Source organism: Centroberyx gerrardi, chromosome 13, assembly GCF_048128805.1.
Source record: "Centroberyx gerrardi isolate f3 chromosome 13, fCenGer3.hap1.cur.20231027, whole genome shotgun sequence".
Taxonomy (NCBI): Eukaryota; Metazoa; Chordata; class Actinopteri; order Beryciformes; family Berycidae; genus Centroberyx; species Centroberyx gerrardi.
Window position 1 is genome coordinate 27,679,289 of NC_136009.1, and position 25,690 is coordinate 27,704,978.

The window sequence follows — 25,690 nt, forward strand, 5'->3', positions numbered from 1 at the left end:
GAGTAAGGGGCGCGGGTCGTTCTGGGAAACGCAGCAGATCAGTAACTGAAGCAGAAGTAGACGAGGCAGGTTGAGGGAAAGTGGGTCCAACAAAAAATGACAACACTTCATCACAAGATAACTCCACAAACTGATGATATATAAGGAGTTTTCCTTTAAAGACAAACCCTAATCTTAACCAAACAGTTTTAGTTGTCCAAAACCTTAACTCTAACCTTAACCAAAGTTGTTTTATTTACCTAAACTTAACCGTTAGCTAACCTTTTCACATGACGACATGTGAAAATGGCGTGTTCAGTTCCTGCTGTTGTCACATAACCAGAGGGGGAAAGTAGCTAAGTACATTTACTCAAGTACTGCACTTAAGTACAGTTTTAGGTACTGACACTTTACTTGAGTATTTCCATCTTGTGAGACTTTCTACTTTTCCTCCTCTACATCTCAGAGGGAAATCTTGTTCTTTTTCCTCCACTACATTTATCTGCCGGCTGGAGTTACTAGTTACTTTGCAGAATAAGGTTTTACATGCAAAACATACGATAAGCTCGTAAAATATGTTGCATTGTTAGAGTTTAAACTGCCCAACAGTATCTGGAGCAGTTAGACCGACAACATTAAAATACTTCTGACAGGTTCATGCTTCAATAATTTAACACTCTGAAAGTATGAGGACTTTTACTTTTGATACTTCAGTTCATTTTACTGCTAAAACTTCTAGACTTTTATTGAAGTAAACTTTTGAACGCAGGAGTTTTACTTTTAATGTATTGCTACTTTTGCTTAAGTAAAGGATTTGAGTACTTTTTCCACCGCTGCACATAATCCTTTCATGACAGAGAAATGTATTCTTCATGTTATTCATGTCCACAGCGGGTGATGAGCGTCAGAGTTTATGGTCGCCTCACGAAAATCCTGTGCAGGGCTGAGTAATGATGAGGAAGGGAGGGGCGAGGAGGAGGAGCGACTAGAGCGATGTTCAAAGCCACGGCGTAACAAATATCCCGTGTCTCCGGACCCTTCATGTAGAACTGAGAAGTGCCGGCTGAAGAATTAAGAGCCGGGACAGACCGAGAGGGAAGGCTTTTTACTCAAGAGTTCAAAACCAAAGCCACTGTTTAAAATTCCCCCTCGGGCGTCTGGAAATGTTTCAGTAATATGTCAGTCTTCCCCCAGAGAAAAAGAGGTGACCGATACTCTGATTTGTTCCGCACCTGCTGGTGTCGCTGAGCAGATGATTTACTGGAGTTTTGAATTTAGCCAGGGCCGGCTCTGAACTGCTGGAGGCCCTAGGCTCAATTGTGGAGGCCCCCTTTTAAATCCGACCCACCATCAAGCTATAAAGACTGAATAAAAAATGTAGCGTTTAAAGCATTGTATGTTTGTTACAAAGTGTTTTTTTCAAAGCGGTTTGAGCGGTCGTCATTGTTTATTACCGGAGAGTTTTCCCTACCTGTAGCCGCCGGGCCGCGGCGTCTCACGTTTCACTCTTGAAACGGTTAGCCAATCGGAACAGAGGGGTCGTTAATATTAATGAGCCTTAAAGACACGGCGACAGAAACAGCCTGTTCTTGGTAAGGCTCAGAGAGATGCTGGAAAATGAATGTGGAGAAATGGATTGAGAGTGTTTTTTGGTTCATGACACCACACACACAGCTTTGAATGCACCTCAAGACACAAAGTTAAACACTGAAAAGTGGAGAATATGGGACGTTTAAAGGATGCATGTGTGTGTGTGTGTGTGTGTGTGAGAGAGAGAGAGAGAGAGAGAGAGAAGAAGGAAAGGGCTCAGTGCACATTGGCACTTTATCTTTTATTTCTCTTTCCATGTTTCTCATAATTCAGCAGACAAAACCCCCTCAGGCTCTGGTTTCAGCCTGTGACAATGTCTTTCTCTTTCTCTTTGTATACAATATGCAGATGTTTCATTCCTGTCTGATGCTTTTGTGATTTTAATGCACAGGACGTCATGAGATAACTCCGTGGCCAAGAAACCCTCCGAGGTCCACTTTCAGCCGACAATCGATTTATGTTCTGTTTGGAGTTCGCTGCTTTGAATTACAAACCAGGCGGGTAAGTGTTCATGAGAAAAATGATCTCTTTACACAGTTTATCATCGTTGTCGGGCAATAAAACATGTATTATCAAGCAGTTCAAGATGGATTGCACTATTAGATTGAATAAAATTGTAAAGGGGATCTTAGTCAGAGGTAATAAAATGTTAAAAGGGAGATTTTTAATTAAATAAAGTTTTTTTTTTAGCCCCAAATGATAAACTTGGATCTCCTGACTTCATATAATGAAAGAAGTCATATTTAGTTATTCACTTTTATTTTGAGATGAGACAAACTAGGAGGGGAATATCTAAACCATGTCTGTGCACAAAGTGTAGTTTCCAGAGACGAGGAAAGGAATCACTTTCTTATTAACGTCCGTGTATTGAAATCACACAGGGGGGATTTAACAGACAGGGCGAAGGGTCGTTAGTTAGTTTATTAAGTTTATTTGTCAGGGACCATGTGCAAAAGAGAACATTGATCTCAGAAAAGAGAAAAGATGCTTTGCACCAGATTATAGCTATTTGCTAATTTCCATCTGCAGTCCCAGGGCAGGTCGAGAAGCGCTTCAGTGTCCAGTGGGCTTCAGTGTATTTTTACTGGAACACTGAAGGGATGAAAACATGAAATGGGCCCAAAGCCTTTCAGTATGTGGTACAATACCTTCACTGTATGGACAAAATACATTCATTTATTTATCGCTGCTTTAACCGGTAGCTGAGAAAAGCTTTGCTGTGCACAGGGGCATCTGCAACCTGCCGCGCTCACATCCAGTGAATGAACATGTCAACTTCTGCTTCCAGTAAGAGAAGAGCGTGTTTATTATCCACAGCAGCAGCAGCGCTATGCTGTCGGCCTTCACTTGGCACCTATGTCACCGCATTTAAATATCGCACCGCTGATTCTAAATACCGCGACCCTCTGTGCTGTTATCAATACCAGGACACCGGGTTTTGAATGGTGTTTTCAAGGTGTGGACGAGCGCTGAAGCCCTGGTGCACAGTGGGAAGGACAGTGGAGCAGCGTTCATTTGCACAGGATGAGGAAAAGAGGGTTCAAGGTGCTCTTCCTGTAAAGAAATAACATTAAAAACTCTATTTCATGGCTGGATCGAATGAAAAAGAAATTACAGCGTATGTTCATAGAACTAGCCATGGGAATACGTGCTTTTTTATTACATTTAAAACACTGTAATGGGGGCTTTAGTCAGGTTTAATAAATCTTAAAAGGTTTTTAATGAAATGAAGCTTTTTTTTTTTGGCTCCGAAATGCTACAATTGGATCACCTGACTCCACATAATACACAAAAAAAGAGTGATATTGAGTCTGAACTTTGATTTTGAGGTGATATTTTCCGTCCTCCGTCTCGGCCGGGACAGGCACGCTCTGTTTAAAAGCGTGAGCCGGCCCCACAGTGTCTGAAATGCCTTTTATACACAAGCCGTAAAGCACTTGAAGCAAAGCGGACGGAGGGAGAGTTAATGCGTTACGCTCTCTGTCTGCACATTTTAATGCAGTGTTGATACTTTGGCCCACAGCGGGACAGCTGGGACGGGGTTTCCCTCAACATGCCCTTCTGCTTTGTTTATAACGTCTCATCCGAGCTCAGCTGTCATGAGTTTAATGTACAGGACAGGAGCCGAATACACAGTGGACTCTGTATGCACTTCCAACGGAGATAGGTGTGTTTCTGTTTGTGTGTGTGTGTGTGTGTGTGTGTGTGTGTGTATCTGGTCTATTTTTCTTTGCTGTATCCTATTATTTGCTATATATTTTTTCCGATTAATTTCTGCTGCAACAACCCAATCCAATTTCCTGACTGGATCAATAAAGTTTCATCGTGTATCACATGTAACGTGCAGCATTTCATCCTGGCTGATGCTTTTGTGAGTTTCACAAAGTTTTTTTAAATTGTGTGTCTGTGTGTGCGTGTAAAGGGGGGGGGGGGGGGGGGGGGGTCATCAGAGAGAGAGGAAGCAAAGCCTCACCTGCTCTTTGTCACGCTAGTTTTCCCTGCAGAGAGGAAGTGTGTCAGAGAGAAAACTGCCAGGCTACTGAAGCTTTCCCACTTTCAAAACGTCTGGACTGATACTGAACGTAGCAACGTATCAGTGCCAGTAATACTTTATAATAGTTTATCCCCGGCCTTAAATTTAAAGCACTTCAATTACCGTGTAACACACTCTATAATTAGGGATTAGTGTCTTGGCAGGTCCCTCTGAGGCAGCCATGCCCAGGCAGAAATAATCTGATTGGTTGGATAATCTGATTGCTTTTTCACTCATTCATGACCGTGGCATTCATGACGTTGAAGGTCAGCAGCTAGCTAACTAGCTTACCTAGATAACTTAGCATGGCTAGATTGTATTTTTTCAGTTAGTAGCAGAGCGCTAGGCTTCATCATATTAGCTTCCTCCTTTCTTACCTTTTACCTTTTTCACTGGACTTCAGTCTAACATTACTTAGCCAGAAAAACTGTGGTTAAAAAATAAGATATGCATCATTTGAACAATGTGACATCCAGCCTTACAAAATTGATTGCTGGTATCTCAAAGTCCAACTCACTATTGACAGTTACTGAAGTAACAGCTATTCTAAGAACTTTACTGATAGATAACATGTTAATGGATGTAATCATCTGTACTTTGAAAGTACAGATAGAGTAAACTGAACTAAAGTAAACTAAACTAAAGTAAACTAACCTAGCTCTGCTTCCTTTGCCGCACATACCTCCAGTCTGGACCACATGACCCTGCTGGTGACCTCAGTTGAGTCTGCAGAATGGAAGTTCCTCTTGTCCTGCCAACAGACGAGCCGGCTGTGACCCGGCTGGAGCCAGCGCCGGCTTGTTGGGGGAAACGTGTCACACGGGCCGGGCCGACCGCTCAGCTCCCATCGTCTGGACAGACAAATGTGGCGGAGATGAAAGGACGCCTGCGTCGCCGCCGTCGGTGGGTTAGCGGTAATTAAAAAGATAGATAAACTGTGAACTGCAGGCGGTGATCAGCCACAGATAAACAGAGAGCAATTATATTTTCAGCAAAGTATTCCTTGTATTTTGGTTTCCAATATAAGATCCTACTTTCATGTAATTAAAATGAGCCTGATCCTTTTTATTTGTAAAGCACTTTGTAAACTCTGCTTTTTGTTTGTATTATTATCACCTAGTTTATATAATCTTAATTTTTTTTAAATAATCTTTATTTTTATAACGCTTTTCAAGATAAAAGAATCACAAAGGAATGAGATGACAAATCATTAGAGGAATTGGAGAATTAGAGAACAAAAGGAAAGGAGAATAAAAACAAGCAGGAGGAGATCAAACAATTCGGAGCATCAATAAATGAATGAATAAAAACTGAATATAAATAAAACATTATAAAAACACCAGTTTAAACAAACGAGTGTTAAGAAGTCCCGATCCCCCGCAGTTTCTTAGACTTTGGAATAATGAGTGAGTAAATAAAACCTTATAGCACTTTTCAGATGAGCGAATGACCGAACTACAGCTGGTGAGAAGAACACAGGGAGCAAAAAAAACAGGATGACCCGTACGTTAAAACAAAGCTTAAAAAGGCTGCACACTGGCTCATAGGGTAGTGGTTCTCAACGTGGGGTCTGAGGACCACCAGGGGGGCCTTGAGGGGGTTCCAGGGGGTCCCCAGCAAACTTCACCATTATTACAAGAAGTTAGCACAGTTAGAGAATGTAGAATAATGACTGTTTTGATCATAGTTTCTCTGTTATCTCTCTACCTACAATACAGATAGTCGGAATTCTGGACAAAATCATATCTGACAATAAAAATATTCTCAGATTTGGGTCCGAGAGACAAAATCTCATCAAATGGGGGTTCGTGGCCCTAATGTGGACTAAATTAGGGGTCCTTGATATGAAAAAGGTTGAGAATCACTGTCGTAGGGGTTGAAAAATCACAGATGTAAGCCGGGGCCAGACCCATAACGAGCCCTAAATAATCAGCAAAGTTTAAAAATCAGTCCTAAAGCTCACAGGAAGCCAATACGGCACGGTGGCTTTCTGTGTGGAGTTTGCATGTTCTCCCCGTGTTTGTGTGGGTTTCCTCCCACCATTAAAGACATGTATGTTAGGGTTAATACTCCTGTCAGTGCCCCTGACCAAGGCACTGGCAAAAGAACTGGAGTTGGTCCCTGGGCGCTGTACTGCGGCTGCCCACTGCTCCTAGTGTGTGTATAGAGGATAAATTTCCCCACGGGGATAATAAAGTATACAAATTCAAACAAATACAAATACAGAGAGACTAATACAGGAGTAATATGTTCACTTTTCTTGGTTCTAGTAAGAATTCGAGCTGCATCATTTTGAAAAAGGTTGTAATCGATTGATTGATTTTTTAGGTAGGCCGGAGAAAAGAGCGTTGCAGAAATCTCGTCTACTTGAGACTTGTATGAGTTTTTCTGGCGTCCGACGAAGCAAGAAAAAGGTCCAACTTTGGCAATATTTCTGAGCTAAAATGTGATGAAATGTGATGAGAACTGAGGTCAGGATCAAAGTTCACCCCCAAATGTCTTGTCTGCTGTTTACAACCCAGTCCTACAGCAGCCAGCGCTGCCATAACACATTCTCTATTCACTCCATTCACTCTCTGTTAGTGTGATGTATGTTATGTTATTCAGATTTATAGGCTTAGACAAAATAACACAAACACCTATGAAAATATGAGCAGCTCATAAGTCAGTCCTGCTTCAGTGCTTCTTGGCTCGCTGTTATCCAAGTCCTGGCCTGCGTGTCGCGGGAAATCGGACCTTTCTTCAGTTTGACTTCGCAGAGTTGCTCTAATCTCATTGGTTGAAATTAACCTCAGTGGGCGGAGCCAAAGAACCACAGTTTTTCAGAGTGAAAGTTAGCTAACGGGCAAACGTGAATGGCAAAGAAAGAATTCAAAAATATAAACAAAACATATAAATTACTTATTTTTTTTATTCAATCATTCACCACAACATTCATGATGCTGGAAGGTCCGCAGGCTAGCTAGCTTATCTAGCTAACTAGCTTAACTAGATAGCATTATACGGCTAATTGGAACTTGGAAGGTCAGCCAGACAGATACGTACGTTTTTATTAATGTGTCACTCCTCAACACAGGCTGTGCGAAATAAAGTGCATGAGCGCAGGCAGAAAGCAGACCAGGTAATAAAACCATCTATGACACAATACACAGTACCAGCAGAGTGCCATGTCACTGAGTCACACGCTTAGAGTTGAGACACAATTTAAAAACACTAAAGAGGAACTAAACCCCAAACCCAAATCTGTGTAAAGTCTGACATCTAATGGTAAAAAGCATGCTACTGAAATTGCCATCAGCTATTGGCTGATCTTTGGTGCCATGTGATGTCACCTCCTGCTGTACTCTATATACAGTAGATATATAATATACTCTGAGTACATCTTAAATAAGCTACTTTTTACTTTTACTTTTTCTACCAGTCAGATCAATCGTTTGATTGAAGTTTTTCATTCTCTTAAAGCCATTTTGATCTAAAGGCTTCTGCTTAAATGCTTGAAATGTGTTTCTTACACAAATATAAATAGTGAAGTTGATCCTATGTATGAATTTCTTTCCAAAGCCTTTTGCATTTCCATCAAGGCAAAGGGCGGCTACTTTAAAGAATCTAAAATATAAGATAGTTTTGATTTGTTTAACACTTTTTTGGGCGCTGCATAATTCCATTTGTGTTATTTCATAGTTTTGATGTCTTTACTGTTATTCTAAAATGTGGAAAATAGTACAAATAAAAACTATGAGCAAAGTAACCGTACTTGTACTTGAGTAGTATATTGTAGTACTCTTTCCACCACTGTCAGTTTCAGACCTGTGCTGCCGCCGCTGGGTTACCTTCCACTTCCTCCACTACAGCCACAGTATACTGAACTGTAACAGCTGATCAGCGCATCCCAACCACCGATGACATCATTCCTCCGGCCATAGAGAAGTACTGTAAAGCATTCATGAAATACACATGGGGAAAAAATAGGACCAGATTAGATTAGATTAGATTCAACTTTATTGTCATTGCACAGAGTACAAGTACTAATACAACAAAATGCAGTTTAGCATCTAACCAGAAGTGCAAAAGAAGCAGTAAAAGTGCAGTGCAATGTAATGTATATATATATATATATATATATATATATATATGTACCCTTATAGCTTATTTTTATTTATATATATATATATGTATATATAAATAAAAATAAGCTATAAGGGTAGTATGAATGTGCTAAAATATATACAGTATGAACAGTATTAACAGTATTAACAGTATCAACAGTATGAACAGTGGATATGAGTATGCAAGATATATGAATATGCAAGATGTATATAATAATATATATAGTATATTCAGTATGGTGTATATACAGTATGAACAGTATTAACAGAATGAACAGTATGAACAGAGTGGTATGAATATATGAATATATATAGTATATAAGTAGTATATAAATAGAATAAATTGTAAATTGTAAGGGGTAGTATGAGTGCGCTAAGATAAATAACAGATAAATAACAGTATGAACAGTATAGTATGAGTGGGCTAAGATAAATAACAGATAAATAACAGTATGAACAGTATAAACAGTATGAGAAGCATTCTCAAAGTATTAAGCGAACAAATACATTTACACCCGAGACGTATAGATTAGACCTCAGTCCAGAGTGTTCTAGGATCCTACTTTGTGTTTCGACAACATGAGACTGTATGAAGGACTGGATTCCAGCCAGAGGTCAGAAGAGTGAAACAAAGTGTCTAGCAAAAGGCTTTCTGGAGAGATTGGCGCTGAAATGAAAATGAACTTAAGCAAAAACCCAAGGCATCGAGTTCAAGTTGGCATTAAATTAAAGTTATGCGATTCTTTACAACAAAAGTTCCCTTGGTTTTCCTCCACCACAGCAGCTTGGATGACACTGTGATGTGCAAAAAGCACACTCAATGCGACGCTGCCTGTACCAAACGACCGGGGACGGCTTTGTTCGCGGCACGCTCTGTTCCTCGCTGTTTTGAAGACAGCAATGGAAAGCACTTGACTGTTGGACAAGTGAAATGATTTCATCTGCGCTCCATGGTATTGGTATTTTCAGACCAATTTAGTGGTGCAGACTGGGAAGAAAAGGGCCGTCTGGACAAAAGAGCGTGCTTGGGATTGTAGAAATGTAGCTGTGTGACTCATGAACTTGTTTTTGTTCATTGCCAATAGCAAGGGCATGCTTGCACATACTTTTGCAACACTCTTAATAATCAGACATGATTGCTTTCTCTCCTTTCTCTCCATTATGTAAGTGGCAACAATTTACTTCCCACTTTATCTGCAACTTTACAACTGTTTGCAATCAAAACAGATACAAACTGTCTGCATCTAAACAGAAAACCTTTACAACTTTTGAATTAGGCTTCCTACGTTTTGTAGAGAAGTCAGCATCAGGATTCCTCTCCCCTCCGAGTCTCGTTTAATCTACTCATCACAAGGGAATTGTTTGTTCTGTGTCCAGTTGGACCAACTTGTTAAGTCGAGTGAATCCATCTGTCCTTCTGCTGTGGGAAGTTGTAAGTAACTAGAGGACAAGACCGCAAAACTTACAGCCAAATTAAACTTGCTCAAACATCTCCAAATTGAAAATGCCACTTCAGGCCCCTAGGTCTGCATATTTTCATATTGAATAAAATTGTCAGTGAGTGTTGAATATATTAGAAGATATGAATTATGGAATGCAATTAATAAGGCCCTATTGTTCCCTTAGAGGGGCCGCCATGTTATTCTCACTTGGCTGAAATACAACTGTAATGGTGTGATGGACACGTTTAGCTTTGGCAAAAAAAAAAAAAAAAAGATGTGTTCAGAATAACAAACCAGAAAAACGTATTAACAAATCTGATTTGACCCAGGGCCGGCTGTTAACCAAACATGAGGAAATGAGAGAACAAATTACACCCAACCTCTGATTTTTTTCCTTCAACTCTGAAGGGGATAAAGAACTTTAGCAAAAGTTAATTGAGTTTGTGTGTACTTGGAAAAAGCTATAAGCCATTCTATGACACATTATCTTGTTCATTACATTATTTGATCTTTTTTCCAGTTTTCCCTCTCTTGTGCACTTCTAGCACATAAACAAACCCGAACAAAGCAGATTCTGACAATATATAAAAAACTAGTCATGCTGCTGAATTGTGTTTAAGTGAATCTCTTTCTTTATGTTTATTAAACCTTTCAGTTTGGACAAGCGTAACACTGAAATCCAGTCAGAGGAAACTTATGCCGATGGAACAAAGAAAATAATACGTTTACCAATAATTGTAAATCGGCGAAAAAAGTGGGAGACAGGACTTTGACAAAGCAGATTCTGCCAATATATAAAAAACGAGTGTCTCACGCACCGGAGCAACAGATAACAGAGAATCGACGATTTTGGGGTTGTATTATGGAGGAAGCTACACAACCCAAGCTACTACCAAAGTTCAACAGCACTTTACAAGCATATGATAGACAGCAGACTATACATAATAGTCTAGAAGTATACATTTAGCATCCAGTCCCAATATGCGTTCACATCCCCCACCCATCTGAGCACCTACAAAGCACAAGAGCACCCGTTAAACTCTGGGTGTCATTGATCTACGCTTTGGCAGAAGTGCGGCTGGTCCCTAAAACAACACGCAAACCTCAGGGTGCGTTCAAACATTCAAACACAGGCAGAAAACTGGAGACTGGAGTATATAAACAACTTACATATACAGGTATTCATCTTTGTGAATGTCAACAGCTTATTGTATAAAGCAAATCAATGCACTCTTGTGGTCAAGGTACAGGGACAATAAGACAGGACATCCAGTGTAAAGAGACGGCACAATGCACATGACAGACAATAGGCTCTGCATGTCAGTCCACACACACTCAAGGTTGGGTAGGTCGCTGTGGTCGTTCAGGCTTGTTGCAGCTGCAGAAGGATTATGGGGACATGATTAGAGGTGAACAATTAATCGAAAAAAAAAATTTGAAATCGCAATATGAACTTCTGCAATTTCCAAATCACAGAGGCTGCAATTAATTGCTTAAGAGAGATTCCTGAACAAAGTGTTTTAGAGCTGCAGGTGGTCTATACCAAATATTAGTGAAAACCTTTCATCATACTCAAACTCAGTAAATCCTGCACACTGGCATCTATTTATTTATTTTTTAAGTTCTAAAAAAATGAGGACAAGAAAAACTTGCAATATTCTGTCAAATAATCACAATTCGTTTTTTTGTCAATATGGTTCAGCCCTAGACATAATGGTGGAATGTATAAAGGCTTTTGTTTTTTGGGGAGGTTTTCAAGGTTAGGGGCTGCAGATAGAAAAATAAAAGCTGGACCATCCAATCTCTTTTTTCAACACCTTGATTAACAAAAGGGAAGGTTTTCAAAATAAGTCTGCTCATTTTCAGCAAAACCCATATAAGTACCCATATTGAGCAGCCGCTGAGTTAAAAGTTAAATGCGTAATATTTCTGCTTTACTGAAGCATAATATGACTAGTAAATATCAGCAGGTTCCTGAATAGTAGTGAGTGAAACAAAGTGTGGAGATTTCTGCATTCAGAAACACAGGAGCTGGCCGAGGCTGAAGGCCCTCCTGCCACACCAAGGTCCATTCAAAAATCTGGTGATTTGTTTTTGCCTTGCTTATCAGCAAAAATCACACATCGGAAAATATAATTTGAGACTTTATTACTTATCAATAGGGTGTTCTGGTAAATTCGGCATGTATATGATCCTCAAAATAACGACTCCTTACCTTTAATATGTTCCAAAAACCCACAGACAGCAGGAATCGTCACAGCAAGCGTACATCGAACAAACAAACAGCGCTAACTGGGTAAATTATGACAGAAGGTTCATTGTTGTTGATTGTGAAACAGTCCAACCTGCCCACCATGCTGATGATGGCCTCGCTCTACGGAGGGCAGAGTGTTGTTGTCATGACAACGCTGAATGATAGAGGCCAGCACTGGACCAGGAAGTGACACAGAGACCCTTTAAGTGCCTTGTTTAAGGGAATCTCAACAGTCCGTTTAAGGTTCTTTATTTTCCAGTGAAACTCAGCGGTCAACCAGTCAAGATAAAAGTCTTTTTGAGAAATAGTGTCAGAAATCGTCTATATGAGTCCTAAATCCAAAACTTGGTATAGGTAATGCTGTGCCAGAAAACAAATAGCAAGGCTGAATTAGAAGTTGAATTATTAAGTTTGTTGGCTTAAGAAGTCCATCGCCCGTTTATATGCTTTCATTTAAAACTTTTTCCTCTAGTCATTTTTAAATTAATTCTGGGGTGAGATTACACTGAAAGTAATTTTCTAAAGTAATGAAGTCCGTGTTTTAAAACCACACTGAGACCCTTGGGTGACAGCAGAAACTTAAACATTTTGGAGTTTTATTTGTGTTAGGCCAGGAGCTCAAAATCCAATTGTTTTGTCAGTTTAGGTTGTGACTATGACTTTACAAGAAACTTTCCTACAGTTTCTCCAATGCTCTTTTGTTTGGGTGCTGTGAACTCTGACTCTTCTACTCATTATTATTTGTTGCTTGCCATGTTAAAGCATATTCTACTCTTGCACTCATTGTACATTGCTGTGAATGAGCCTGCTGTTGCTCCCAGTGCACATGGCTCTGGATGCATGTAAAAATGTGAAAAATAAATAACTTTGTACTTTGAATGTTTGTCGATGAAGGGTGAATCTCATCTTCACTTAAGGATTTGTCTCAAATTTACTTTGGTATCACTTAAACTTTTAGTGAATGCTCTTTTACAGGAGCAAAATGACTTGTGGCGTTTGACACAAAGCAAGATGTTACCATGAAAAGTCAGACTGTTGTAGTTATTACCAAATCAAATTCAAATGGGAACAAATTCTTCATTACACCGGGGACTATTTTCGGTGCTACGGAACTACTTTCCTGAGATGGAAAACGTGTTTACGGTCGGCTTATTAAGTTGTTTGAGGAAAAAGTTGGCCGGCCCGGTGCATCGTGATGATGAAATATGCTGCAGAGCAGCAGCATGGCTCTGTGACGGGTTTTAATAGCTTTTTAATACAATGCAGTTCTATGGCTGCTGGGACATGAGGCTTTACTGGGCACCGGCTACATGGACGAGACTTGTTAGCAAAACAAAATCATTGCTGATTTTGTTATTTTCATAGGATTTGTTGACGGTAAGAAATGCATAAAAAACACCAGCCTTATCCTTTAAATGCCTTGCTGAAAGACACTTTGGCAGCAGTTGTGTTGCTCATTCACTTTCCCTGCCTGAGTATTTCCAGAGGATACAGGGATTCAATCAGTTGGATTCATTCAAAGCCTTTTTGTGAACCTAAATACTGCAGATAGGAGTCTGACGCAGCTGACTGACAGACTGTTAAAACGAAGCTGAGCACTTTGGATTACGGCAAAGACTTCAAAAGTCTGGAGTTTCAACTTTGTAAAAGGTTAAGCCAGGAATTCAAAAATCCATTTGCTCTTTTCTTAGTGTTGATTAACTATTTGTCATTCAGGTTGAGAGGACAACTTCAGTAGGGCTTACTTTAAATGTTTGACAATGAGCTACAGCTGTCGGCCAAGGACTCGGCTCTTTAAGGTTAGAAGTTTCTCTGTGTGACCGGACTGAAATCAGCTTTCTCTCACCTTAAACCAGTAGAGTTAATTCTGGGTCTATTTAGAAAGGACATCTACTTACTTCTGCAATCAAGCAATCAATTCAAATGTACGAGGATGGATTTAAAGTTCACAGAGTCAGAGCTTGTGATCTCATGTATTACCAGGGGGGTGGAAAGAGTTACCAATATAGTAGAAGCAGGCTACTGTTACTTCGCTGAAATTTAACTCAAGTAGAACAAAATTACTGGTGCAAAATTCTATTTCAGTAAAAGTAAAATTTAAAATTTAAACTCTGTTTTCTGAATTTGTATGGAATGATTGAATTTATTGAAGTTGAAACTGATTATAGAAATCAAACTCATGATGCTCTTACCAAGTTTTTATCCTATTAAAACCATATTGCATTGAAAAGTCCTAGATATTTAGTTTTCTTTAAGATATTAAATTGATACTGGACTCTTGATTTGTTCTGACTTGACTTGCTGTTCTACATTTAGACTTGAGACTCGACATTAATGACTTGGACTTGACTTGGACTTGACTTGGTAATCTACATTTAGACTTGGGACTTGACTTGAGACTTGTGCCTCAAGACTTGAGACTGACTTGGGACTCGAGCAAAGTTGACTTGGTCACACCTCTGGTGTTCCTCTCAGATACATACAGCACATGCACACATTTCACTGGAGGGCTTGTAATTATGTTGGCTGCTGCGGGACCAAACAAAAAATGTGGCCTTCCACTCACCGGCCCAGTGTGACTCAACAAAAACATGCTACAAGGTTGTGATATTCAGAGCTGGAATTGGATGAGCACTCTGGGTGGCCTAGTACAATGAAAAGCACCATCATGATTGCCTCTGAAAAGCCTCCAAGGCTTTTCAATCTAAAATCACAAAGTCACAAATCACTGTTTGGAAATTGGCGATCCAAAAAGTTTTCTCCTCTGTTTAGAGTTTGGTAAAGGCTGCAGAAGAGTGAGGGTAAGATCAGGGTTAAGATGAGAAAGTTGGTAATGGTTTTTGTTTGGATGAAGATTTTGGTGGCAGGCTGAAAACAACTCAGGACGGTAAAATCAAAGATGAACCCGTCACAGACGTGATTTCAGAATTGTTCATTTTCTGGCAGTCTGAAGATGGCTGCTACACAGGTGGCCTTGACTTTTTTGTGCAGCGTTTTCAAGAACTATTCGCCCCCGTCAGTTTTCCCCAAGCCTGATGTCACTTTGATGTCTATTCACAATCCTACAAAGGTCAAATGTGTGCAGGTTTTTTTTTTTGTTTTTTTTTACAGCTAAATGAAATTTTCATTCTCATTTACAAATGTAAAATGTCCTGCAATTAGGCTAGATAGAATGAACAAAAAAATCTAATACATACTACTTTACAAAATGATTGGGGGAAATGTAAACCAGATGTATTCTTCTGTAAGGGGAAAAATCAGAAGTTAATACTTTTTTCAAAACAGAATTGTTTTTTGTTTATTGGTGGTTGCCTGATGGTTTTGACAGTTTATCCACCTTCCTATTTTCCACTCACTGGTTACAGCTCGGCCGTTGCTGTCTGTTTTTTGAAGTTTTAATGCGCATTGCTCACTTTTCCTATTTGAGCATTAGTTTACACATTCAAGTCACACGAAGGAGCCTTTCACTGTTTCAGCTTAATTTCAAGGCTTTCAACGATATTTAGGATCCTGTTACGATTCGGCTAACGTGACAGACAGCGTAGGTTCAGCCCGGTTCAGTCTGTTAGCTGAGGTAAGCTAGCTACAGTTAGCGAGAATGAAACCGGAAGATGAGTGAGTCTGCTGTCGTGTACATTCAATCTTATTTGGGGGAGGGAGAAGAATTATAATGTATAGTGGTGTACAAAACAGCAAAATTGACTTTAAAAATACTCGTTGGAATCATTGTATTGCTGTAAAATATACACTAAAACGATTATATTTGATTATACTCCTCAATAAGGGTGTTATTTTGAAGGTTACCGGAAGTGCTGGTGTTTACTATCGCTAGCTTGACACTGCTGGAATCAGCTGGAGAACTGACCCGGTGCTCATTCTGCTCTCTGGAAGCGACCAGTGTGGATTCAGCAGCGCATCCCCATCTTGGCTTTTGTTTCTTTTTTATGCCTTTTTCTGCATTCATGGATTTAAGAAAAAAACAAAACATTCCTGTTTACGGAATGAATAACTCTAAACTGGAGTTTCAATGAAGTCCGGGGTTATATTTTAAGGTGCGCTTTCCCCGTCGGGACAGCTGCTGAGGACTGAAGATGAAAAGTTTTCTGTTTGTCACTTTGTGTTTCTCTACGTGTCCGTTTATGGTAAGTCCCTTTTGTATTTACAATGCTGTTTTGATGAATGAACGAATGAATTTCATTGATAATAATAATAAAAAAACAAAAACAAAGCCTAGCCTATACAAGAGGACGCTTCAGATTCATGTGACATTTTCTATAATTTGGCAAGGATAACAGTTTAGAAGCGTATTCCCACTGTGGTCCTTTGAGATGCCTGTAAGGTAATGTTGCACGGGAACAGAAATAAACCAAAACTCCAAAATACAAGTCATTTATTACCAATATAGACCATTCTATTACCAACACTGACCATTCTAGTATAGCATGCCTATGTAAAGCATGCACAGCAGTCCATTAGATTACATTAGAGGTAAATATTAGAAGCAATTAGATTTAATCATAAGTACATAGGCTACACAATTTATCCAGTGTGTGTGGCACAACAACCAATCAGCTAAACCGATAATGACGTGATAAAATTGTCACTTATCCTAACAAAACAAAACAAAAAAATCAAATCCTATAATATTCCTTATAATATTCCCATCGGGACTTAATGTGCGTGTGTATGGTAGTCAGTAGTGAGTTTACAGGGACTTTATCCTACTTTATGGTATTTTTGTCTCCTCAGACAGTGCGTCTGTGATACTAATTAGTGAGATTGCAATGAGCTTTTCATGCTTTATGGTATTTTTTTTTATTTTTTTTATTTCTTGTAGTGTCGTTATAGGCCTAATATTCCTACAGGCAGTATTTCTCTTGCATTTCTTACAGAGTTACTGCAGTTCTTTTCCTTACGGGATAACTGGAAGGCAGTTGAAGTCTGCAGGGTCAGAATAATAATCTGTCACTGTCCGAATGAGCTGGTTGTTATTTTCAGCCATCTTCAAGCTATTATCCCACTTCTTCCCTCCCATCCTAACAGATGATCTGCCCTCTTCTTCCCCTGTTGATACACACAGGATAAACAGTAGAAGTGCTCTCTCTCTCTCTGTCTCTCTCTCTGTATGTGTCTCTCTCTCTCTCACTGTCTCTCTCCCTCTGTCTCTCTCTCTCTCTCTCTCTCTGTCTCTTTCCCTCTGTCTCTCCCTCTCTCTCTTCTCCCCCTCACTCTCTCTCTCTCTCTCGCTGTCTCTTTCCCTCTGTCTCTCCCCCTCTCTCTTCTCCCCCTCACTCTCTCTCTCTCCCTCTCTGTTCTCTCTCTCCCCCTCACTCTCTCTCTCTCTCTCGCTGTCTCTTTCCCTCTGTCTCTCCCCCTCTCTCTTCTCCCCCTCACTCTCTCTCTCTCCCTCTCTGTTCTCTCTCTCCCTCTCTGTCTCTCGCTGTCTCTTTCCCTCTTTCTCTGTCTCTCTCCCTCTCTCTTCTCCCCGTCTCTCTCTCTGTCTCTCTCCCTCTCTGTTCTCTCTCTCTCCCTCTCTCTATGTCTCTCTCTCTTGCTGTCTCTTTCCCTCTGTCTCTCTCCCTCTATCTTCTACCTCTCTCTCCCCCTCTCTTTCTCTCTCCCTCTCTCTCTCCCTCTCTCCCCCCTCTCTCTCTCTGGGCTTCGGGAAGTCACAAGCCTCCAATGACTAGAAGCAGACAGAGCTGTCAAAATGTTCACATCACCCAAAACACAAACGTTAGACTAATTAAATGACGAATGTTGCCCCAAGTTAAAAAAACCAAAACAAACAAAAAAACACAGTTTCTTCATAAATCATTTTCTTTATTGATCCCTGAAGGGAAAAAGCTCCTTTCTCTTAAAAATCTTTCTCTGACTCGTCTGCTTCTCTTTATCTACTGGTATAGATTTACAGTAATAAGGGGAATCAATAAGGGATAATGGCTTTTACCTGGATTCATCAGTTGGCTTCATGAAAAGTGTCCCGAATATTTTATGCATTCAGTGTAAATCCAGTTGATCAAAGCTTTTTCGTTGTCTGCTCTAAACAGCCAGTGTCTGGTAGCTCTTTCCTGGTAAAGTGTGTGTGTGTGTGTGTGTGTGTGTGTGGATGGGTGGGTAAGGTTGTCTACTACTAGCGATGAGACGATCTGCTTATCTCACGATACGATTCGATACGCGGTATGCGGTTCACGATTCGATACAACCACGATACGATGGAATAAATAAAAGTTCAATAACAATAAAGTCTGACTGTGCAGAATTCTGTTTATTTCTAAGCCACAAATCTTTCTAGCGATGCCATTGGCTCGCTAGAATGTAAACAACAATTTAAAAATGTCATTACAAAGTGACAATAATATAATTTGGATGGAGAGCTTGTGAAACTGTGATGGTCAAGAGTCTCATCAGTGATTACTACAGCAGAATAACATGGAGCTGATATCATGAATCATTTTTCTGACCCACGATATGTATTGTCACATTTTTGTATTGTGATATATTGAATTTTGATATATCGTCCCATCACTATCTACTACTAATGCCAAATGGCCAAGTACATTTGCACAAAACACAATATAAACCAATAAAAACAGTATATAAGAAACAGTATATATATATATAAAACAGTATATAAAAAAGCAAAAAAAAAAAAGAAACAGTAGAAGAAAAAATAAGATCAGAATCAAATACAGAATATAATATTCTGCAGTCAGTTTGGGGCAACTGGACAGAAACGACTGAAAGACGATCAATTCTTTCTCCATTACAGAATCCCTTGTGTTGTTAACTTAGACGGAGCGCACACACACACACACACACACACACACACACACATCCTCGCTCTTACCACAGATCGAATCGAACCCCCGCTGCACCTGCACTTACACTTTGCCCACATCTCATCCAATAACATTACACATCTTTCAATTAATGTCAAATGGATCAAATCAAGCAGCTTTTCTATGACTTCTGACACGTTTCAGCTGCCGCCTGGAATCAGACTCTCCAATGCAATGCGCTGTTTAAGCTAATATTTGCTAATATATGCATCCCTTAATGTGTCATATTCCGGTCTGTGCAGGTCTGAGGCGCCGCGGCTCAGCGGGGCCTCAGGTGTGAGCGGGCTCCGGGCCACAGAGGTAAATTAAGCTCATCCGTCTGAACAAGAGCTACCAGATGTCTGGATCCAGCCCGACACACACTCTCTCCTCAGATCCGACACCTAGAAACCGTGCTATTTTCCGACGCGATCGCAAAGTAGAAAATGCAACGGTGTGCAAAAGCTCACATGTTCAAACTCCAAAAGTGTTTGACTGCAGGTCGTCTTCATAATCTGATCCGTCAGAACGAGAGGCTCCACCTGCCGGGATCCAGCTCCACACGCCGGGACTTACATAACACATCTGATGAAAATGGGATTTTTTTTTTTCAGGAATGGAGCAAAGAAATCCTATTTTCTCCTAATTTGTTTAATGAGATTATTTGTGTGTTATTGAAATAGTGTCAGTCAGTGTCAGTGTTATTTGTAAAACAGATTCTAGGGGACGCATAAATGAGCATGTAAAGTTTCAATTCAAGTAAGAAAAACTGCAAGCTACAAGATAAAAGATCATTCAGTTGCACCACAAAACTAAGATCACATCACGTTCACATCATGTTCTACAGGATAACTTAAAATACACACAAATAACTTAGAAGACACAAAAAATTTCTTGAGGAAAATTATCATCATACACAACACTTACTCAATATTCACAATTAGAGTAATAATCTGTGATATTTTCATATGAATAATGTCCATTTTGTGCCTCTCTATCTGATATATCAACCTATATCCAGTTGATGAAAGCTTTTCCACTGTCTGTTCTAAGCAGCCGGTGTCTGGTCGCTCTTTCCTGGGAAAAATCCTCCGCCGCACAGGAAGTGATGCGTTTTACGTTTCCGGTTTGTTTGGAATAAACAGAAGAAGAAGAACTGGGTAGTTAGCATGAGCAGTGATAGCCACCATGGGCTGAACAGACAAAGAAAAGAGAAACTCAAACTGCAGCAACAGAAAACCCAAGCTCCGCCCACACTGTTTGATTGACAGGTGATCTGTGGGAAGTGCAGTGCAGAAACACCACAGTGAGGCTGAGGGACAAAGATGGAGACTAAAAAACAAAAATACTTTAACTCATCAGGTTAATCTATGAACACCAAGTCAGAAAAGCATGTAAAGCCCCATTCATGAGTTTTAGGTTTAGTTTATTTGCACATTCAAGTGATAAAAGAGAAAGAAAATAAAGAAATATATAGCCTAAAAACCCTACAGGCCTTGTAAAACATCTCATTAGCAACATTCACTGCTGTTTTCATGCCTTCTGGTCAAATGTGGATAAAGTTGCTTTTTGTGCTCTCTCTGCTCTGTCTGTCTGTCAGACGGCCTCAGGACCAGTGGAGTGTAATTCACTAGTGGGAAGTTGTGCTGGGATTGTCAGTCTATGTGCTGTATGTTTTTAAGTCAATTTTGGGTTATTGGAAAATACTTTACAGAGCAAAAAACGAACATAAATACAGATAAAAATAAGAGGAGGTAAAACACAAGGGATTAACTGTCAGTCTGATTAAGAATTATATTGAGAAAATGAACCTTTTTACAGCAGTTTTGTTCTCTTCATGTATTGTTTCGGTTGCACCACCCGGCATTTTTGGACTTTGGAAAACACAAAAACTCCAGAAATGAATTGTATTTCAAACAGATATTGTGGAATAATCTCATATATTAGCTACATGTGCTTATTCAGCTTTTCTTTTGTAAAATAATGGATTTAGACAAAGAAAAAAAAACACACGTCATGCTATTTATGTGTGTGTGTGTGTGTGTGTGTGTATTTGCCTGTATGTGCATTTCAAGTTATATTTCACCACGGTAAAACATTTTATACATTTTTAGCAAGTAGCCTACGCTTCATTATGTTTTAACGAACATCACACACGCTGCCAGCTGCTTGGTAAGGGAAGCCACTGAGCAGTCGCAGGTTCACTAGTTCGATTCCTGGATGTACATTACAGAAATTTCTGAAAATCTATCTTATCTCAGTTTAGGATGATATTTAAAATATTCGGTGTTACAGAATCACATTTCCTAACTGCATTTAGGAAAGAATCCTATCTTAAGATAAGGATTTAGCTATTACAGAAGTGTCCTAACTTGAGAGTAATTTAGGAATCCTCTTTTAGAATAGCAGTCTAATGACAGTGAAGAGAGGGAACACAGAAATGTAATGATAGAGAGGCTGATGAAACCTCAGGATGATGTCCTTAACTTCCTCGACGACGTATTGATTAGGATTTACCGGATGCCTATAAGACCTCTGTCTCATCATGACTAAAATGAAAGGCCCTTCTCTTGTTATTACCAATATTAGTAGCCATGGTGATGCACTGTTTATGTCGGCTGAAACAGAGCTGTTGAAGATGAGCACATTATAACCATATATAATAGTTAATAGTTAATATATAATAGTTCTAGGCAAAAACAAACAATGCCGATTGAGATTTAGAATTTACAAAAATAGTTTGGATTTCCTAACTGAAGTTAAGCCGGAGGATCTGAGTTAAGATCGGACACAGCCAGGAGTTTATATCCGATTTTTCCTATTTTGACACTTAAGATAAGATAGGAGAAGAACTTAGATTGATTCTTTTTTCTGTATTGAGCCAGGACACCTACCTCCCATGTATTTGCATTGAGTTTTGCTTTTTTTTTTTCTCCAATCCGTGCGATCTGATGTAAGAATCCCTCGTGGTGTTAAGCTAGAGAGAGCGCCTACATAGAAACCTGGCAGGGATGATAGAGGATAGAGGGGGTGAGAGCAGGTATGTCCGCCTCCAGGAGGATCAACAGGAAGTACTGCCGTCCAAGAATCCCCCCCCCCCCACCCCTCCCACCCTCCCATACTCGCTATTGACACTTAGCCCACAACATCTCATCCAACCGTTTAGTTATAACATACGTGTGCGTTTTTCAAAGACAAGGCATCGATATTCTGTCGGGGTAAAAGTAAAACGAAAATCACATCCCCCACTCTCAGCAGTGATCAGACCTACGCACACCTACGCTAAAGAAACAGAGAAAAGGGCTCTACAGCTAAAGTGAAATATTGCTTCAAGGGTGGAAAAGCCCACAAAGCCTTTTATTTTACCAAAAAGAAGCAAAACCGAGTGATTCTTGTTTTTTTTTTTTACTGAAACATCTCACCCAAAAATATATATGTATAAAAAAAAAAAACAGAGGGAGAAAGTGAAACCAGCAGCTTCCACTCCCGCCTACACGTTCACTCCCGCACACACACACACACACACACACACACACAATAGCAACAACAAAACTGAGCACCGAAATTGACAGTAGCCCAACCAACACACACTCACACCTTCTCCTACAGTACATATTGCAGACTTACAAGCATTCACGTATAAGTAAAAATACGATGGATTTTTATTTGACATAGATACTTGAAACACAGTAACACATCGGCAGTATAACGCCACAGCAACAAGAGCAATCATCGACAGAGTGTGAGGCTATTGGATCCCATTAAATCCACCAGGTACAGCGATGCGTTTATGACCGGTGGGCAGCGGGAAACTCCGGCGCCGGCTGATAATTACGTTCGCAAGGAAGCAAATTACATGAGTCGCCTGAGAGTCTTAGTGGGTCTCACTGCCTTCTCTGTCATGTGGAAGTGTCTGTGTTGTGATACGGACTCCTCCTGTAGTTGGGGTTATATCGCTGTTGTCATGCGAAAACCTCGTAGCTCTCAGTTTTAGTGATTTTCATGTTTTTTGCTCAAGTTGAAGGATTTCCTGGAATTCCACCATCCTTTTTGCTTTTAAAACTCTTTCAGTTCCCTCTGGATAAACTCAAAAATGCATGGTGGTCGAGCTAAAAACAAGCTCCTGAAAAGTTGACATTTTGGAGATACAAGGTTTTCAAAAGTTGGACCACATCACCACCATCTATCTATCTATCTATCTATCTATACATACATACATACATACATACATAGGAATGTAGACAGTCTCACAATATTCCATAAAATAAGCACAAATTCTGAAATACAGATTACGTGTGGCAAAATGCATAAATTAAGACCTTCATGCAAATATAATTGATTTTCGTTCATATTGGTGGACGTTTTCCTGATGTTGATCACCGACTGCAGTTCATCTGGTTCACCCACCTTTTTATTTACCGCTACATCACAGGATACACCAGAGCTAATGCTGGTACTGTAAAACGGGCTGATACCAGGCTAAAATAGAGGAGGAGAAGAAGAATTTCTCCGACACGAAGAGCTGATGCAGAGAGCCTTTGTGTCAGAAAAAGCAAAGCAACTTGCTGTTCTGCGCTCTTCACACATTGGAGGATGTTAGGATGGACTGTAGAGGTCTTATGGGGAAGAACGGATTGTATTGCAGTCATTTTTTTGCCAAAGATCTAAGGTGACAAAGGTCCAAGTCTGAATTGTTGAGTAAAAGTAAAGGATCACATGGGAGTGGGACGATATATCAAAATTCAATATATCACAATGCAAAAATGTGACAATGCGTTATCGTGGGGCAGAAAAATGAATCGGGATATCAGCTCCATGTTATTCTGCTGTAGTAATCACTAATGAGACGCTTGACCATCACAGTTTCACAAGCTCTCCATCCAGATTATATTTTTGTCACTTTGTAATGACATTTTTGTTGTTTACATTCTAGCAGCCAATGGCATCGCTAGAAAGATTTGTGGCTTAGAAATAAACATAATTCTGCCGCGTCATACTTTGTGGTCTTAACTTGTATTTATTACATCGTATGAATTGTGAACCGCATATCGCGCACCAGATCGTGTTGTGAGATAAGCAGATCGTCTCATCCCTAGTTCTCAGTATAATACTTAAAACATAATATTGAGAAGTATCAGTGAATTCCTCCCACAAACAGTTGTGATACCTGTCCATGAGAGTACATTTCCAAAACACTATATATCCACTACATAGTCTATATTCTTAGAAGAAGAAGAAGAAAAAAATACCCGACTTTCTTCATCCAATATCTCTAAAATATAGAGGATCCAGCCTGTGAAAGTTGGTCAACCCAGCTTTAAAGTTACAAATTCAGTGAGAGTAAGTATGACTTTTTTCAAAGGGTCGATATCTCATTTTGGAAAGCAGTTTGTTTTCTTTGTATTTAGGCCGCAGAAAGCAGGGATGCGTGACCCATTACGATTAAACATAGTGTGATGCTCCCTCATGTGCAGCTGCTTACCAACAGTTGCTTTGGTGCCGTGAGCATGAACATAACACAATAAGATCAAACCCACGCTCTCATTATGTGCAGCCAGCTCACCACAGAGTAGAAAATATTAGGAGCACAGTCCTTCCACTCCTTCCTTTTGGTTGCTTTTAGTTCTCATTATACAGCAATTTAAGCGTATTCTACTGACACACTCTTTGTAAGTCACACTGGATAAGAGCATCAGCTAAATGCCCCAAATGTAAATGTCACTGCTTATTGAGCTGAACCCCCTTTTGCACAGTTCATGTCTAAATTCTTTCTCTCTTAAAATGATCATTGCTGGGTCACAAGACAACACAGCCTCTCCTAAAATTTGAAATTTTGAAATGCAGATTATGTGTTGCGGACATGAGTCATGTTAAGGTTGTGTTCCTCTACCATGAAAGGATTATAACATGAATCACATACTATTTTCATGTGTTCATTACATGAAAAGGTTAGCTAACGGTTAGGTTTAGGCAACCGAAACAACTTTAGTTAAGGTTATTGAACTAAAACAACTTTGGTTAAGGTTAGCGTTTAGGATTTGGTCACGGTTAAATAAGAAAAACTTCAGCTAAAAATGAAAATTTCCCTCCTAGTAGAAAGCTTGAGTCATGAGTTGGAGATTGAACCCTGGTTCCAGACGGCTGAATCTCGTCCCGCCCACTTTTCAGAATTTGTCGAGCGATTCAGAGAGTCTGGTGTTTCCCTCGTCAACGGCTTGTTCTCGCTTGGAGAAACAATCGAGCCAATCAGCGCCTTTGTGGGCAGGACTAAAGTTTGAACCGTTCCTGTAACGGTTTCTCATTGCCGTTTCAGCAGAATAGATTCGTTGAAATCAACTCCAACATTCTTGGTAAAGTTGGTAAATCCGCTGGCTAACCATGGATGTAGAGGCTAACTGTCTGCAGCATCAGTGTGACTGAAGTAAAGTCAGAGCGGCTACGTCAGTCACTAGTGATCGGTTCAGATACGTCAGTCACTAGTGATCGGTTCAGATACGTCAGTCACTAATGATTGGTTCGGGGAAAATCACATCCCCCCCACACACAGAAAACGGCTAACGAGGAGGAAATCTCAGGCTGAAAAATGGAGTGAGAAAGAAATGGTCATTCAGTCTGAACAGGGTCTGCTGGGTCTCCCTGCCTTAAAGAGTATCTGAATGTTTCCAGACCGTTGCTGCTTACTAGACAACTTTGGAAGATGCGAAAGAGTGACCGAACAGCGGCGCGTGTCTGTGACTGTCTGTGTCGGGAGGTCAAATGTGGTTCTGCGGTCTCGGCGAAAAAAGAAAATGAACAGTAGGCTACAATCAATCTTTCTTTTAACTGTATTTTCCTTTCCTTTCATTATACTGTATATATCAACGTAAAATGCTATCAATAGCTTCAATACAAAAATATTGGTACTGTATCAGCCTTTAAAAACCCTTATCAGTTGAACCCTAGTGTGTATTCAAAGAGTCCGGTAT

At 39.9% G+C, this 25,690-nt stretch overlaps 1 protein-coding gene across 1 annotated transcript in view; it reads left to right on the plus strand.

The window, feature by feature from the left end:
- Positions 1–4,835: 4,835 nt before the first annotated feature.
- Positions 4,836–25,690, plus strand: part of LOC139931438 (vasoactive intestinal polypeptide receptor 2-like) — a 141,464-nt gene continuing 120,609 nt past the window's right edge. The window contains exons 1-2 of the mRNA XM_078287891.1: positions 4,836–5,005; positions 18,989–19,046. Coding sequence (XP_078144017.1) covers positions 4,836–5,005; positions 18,989–19,046 — 228 coding nt within the window. The remainder of the gene's footprint in view (positions 5,006–18,988; positions 19,047–25,690) is intronic.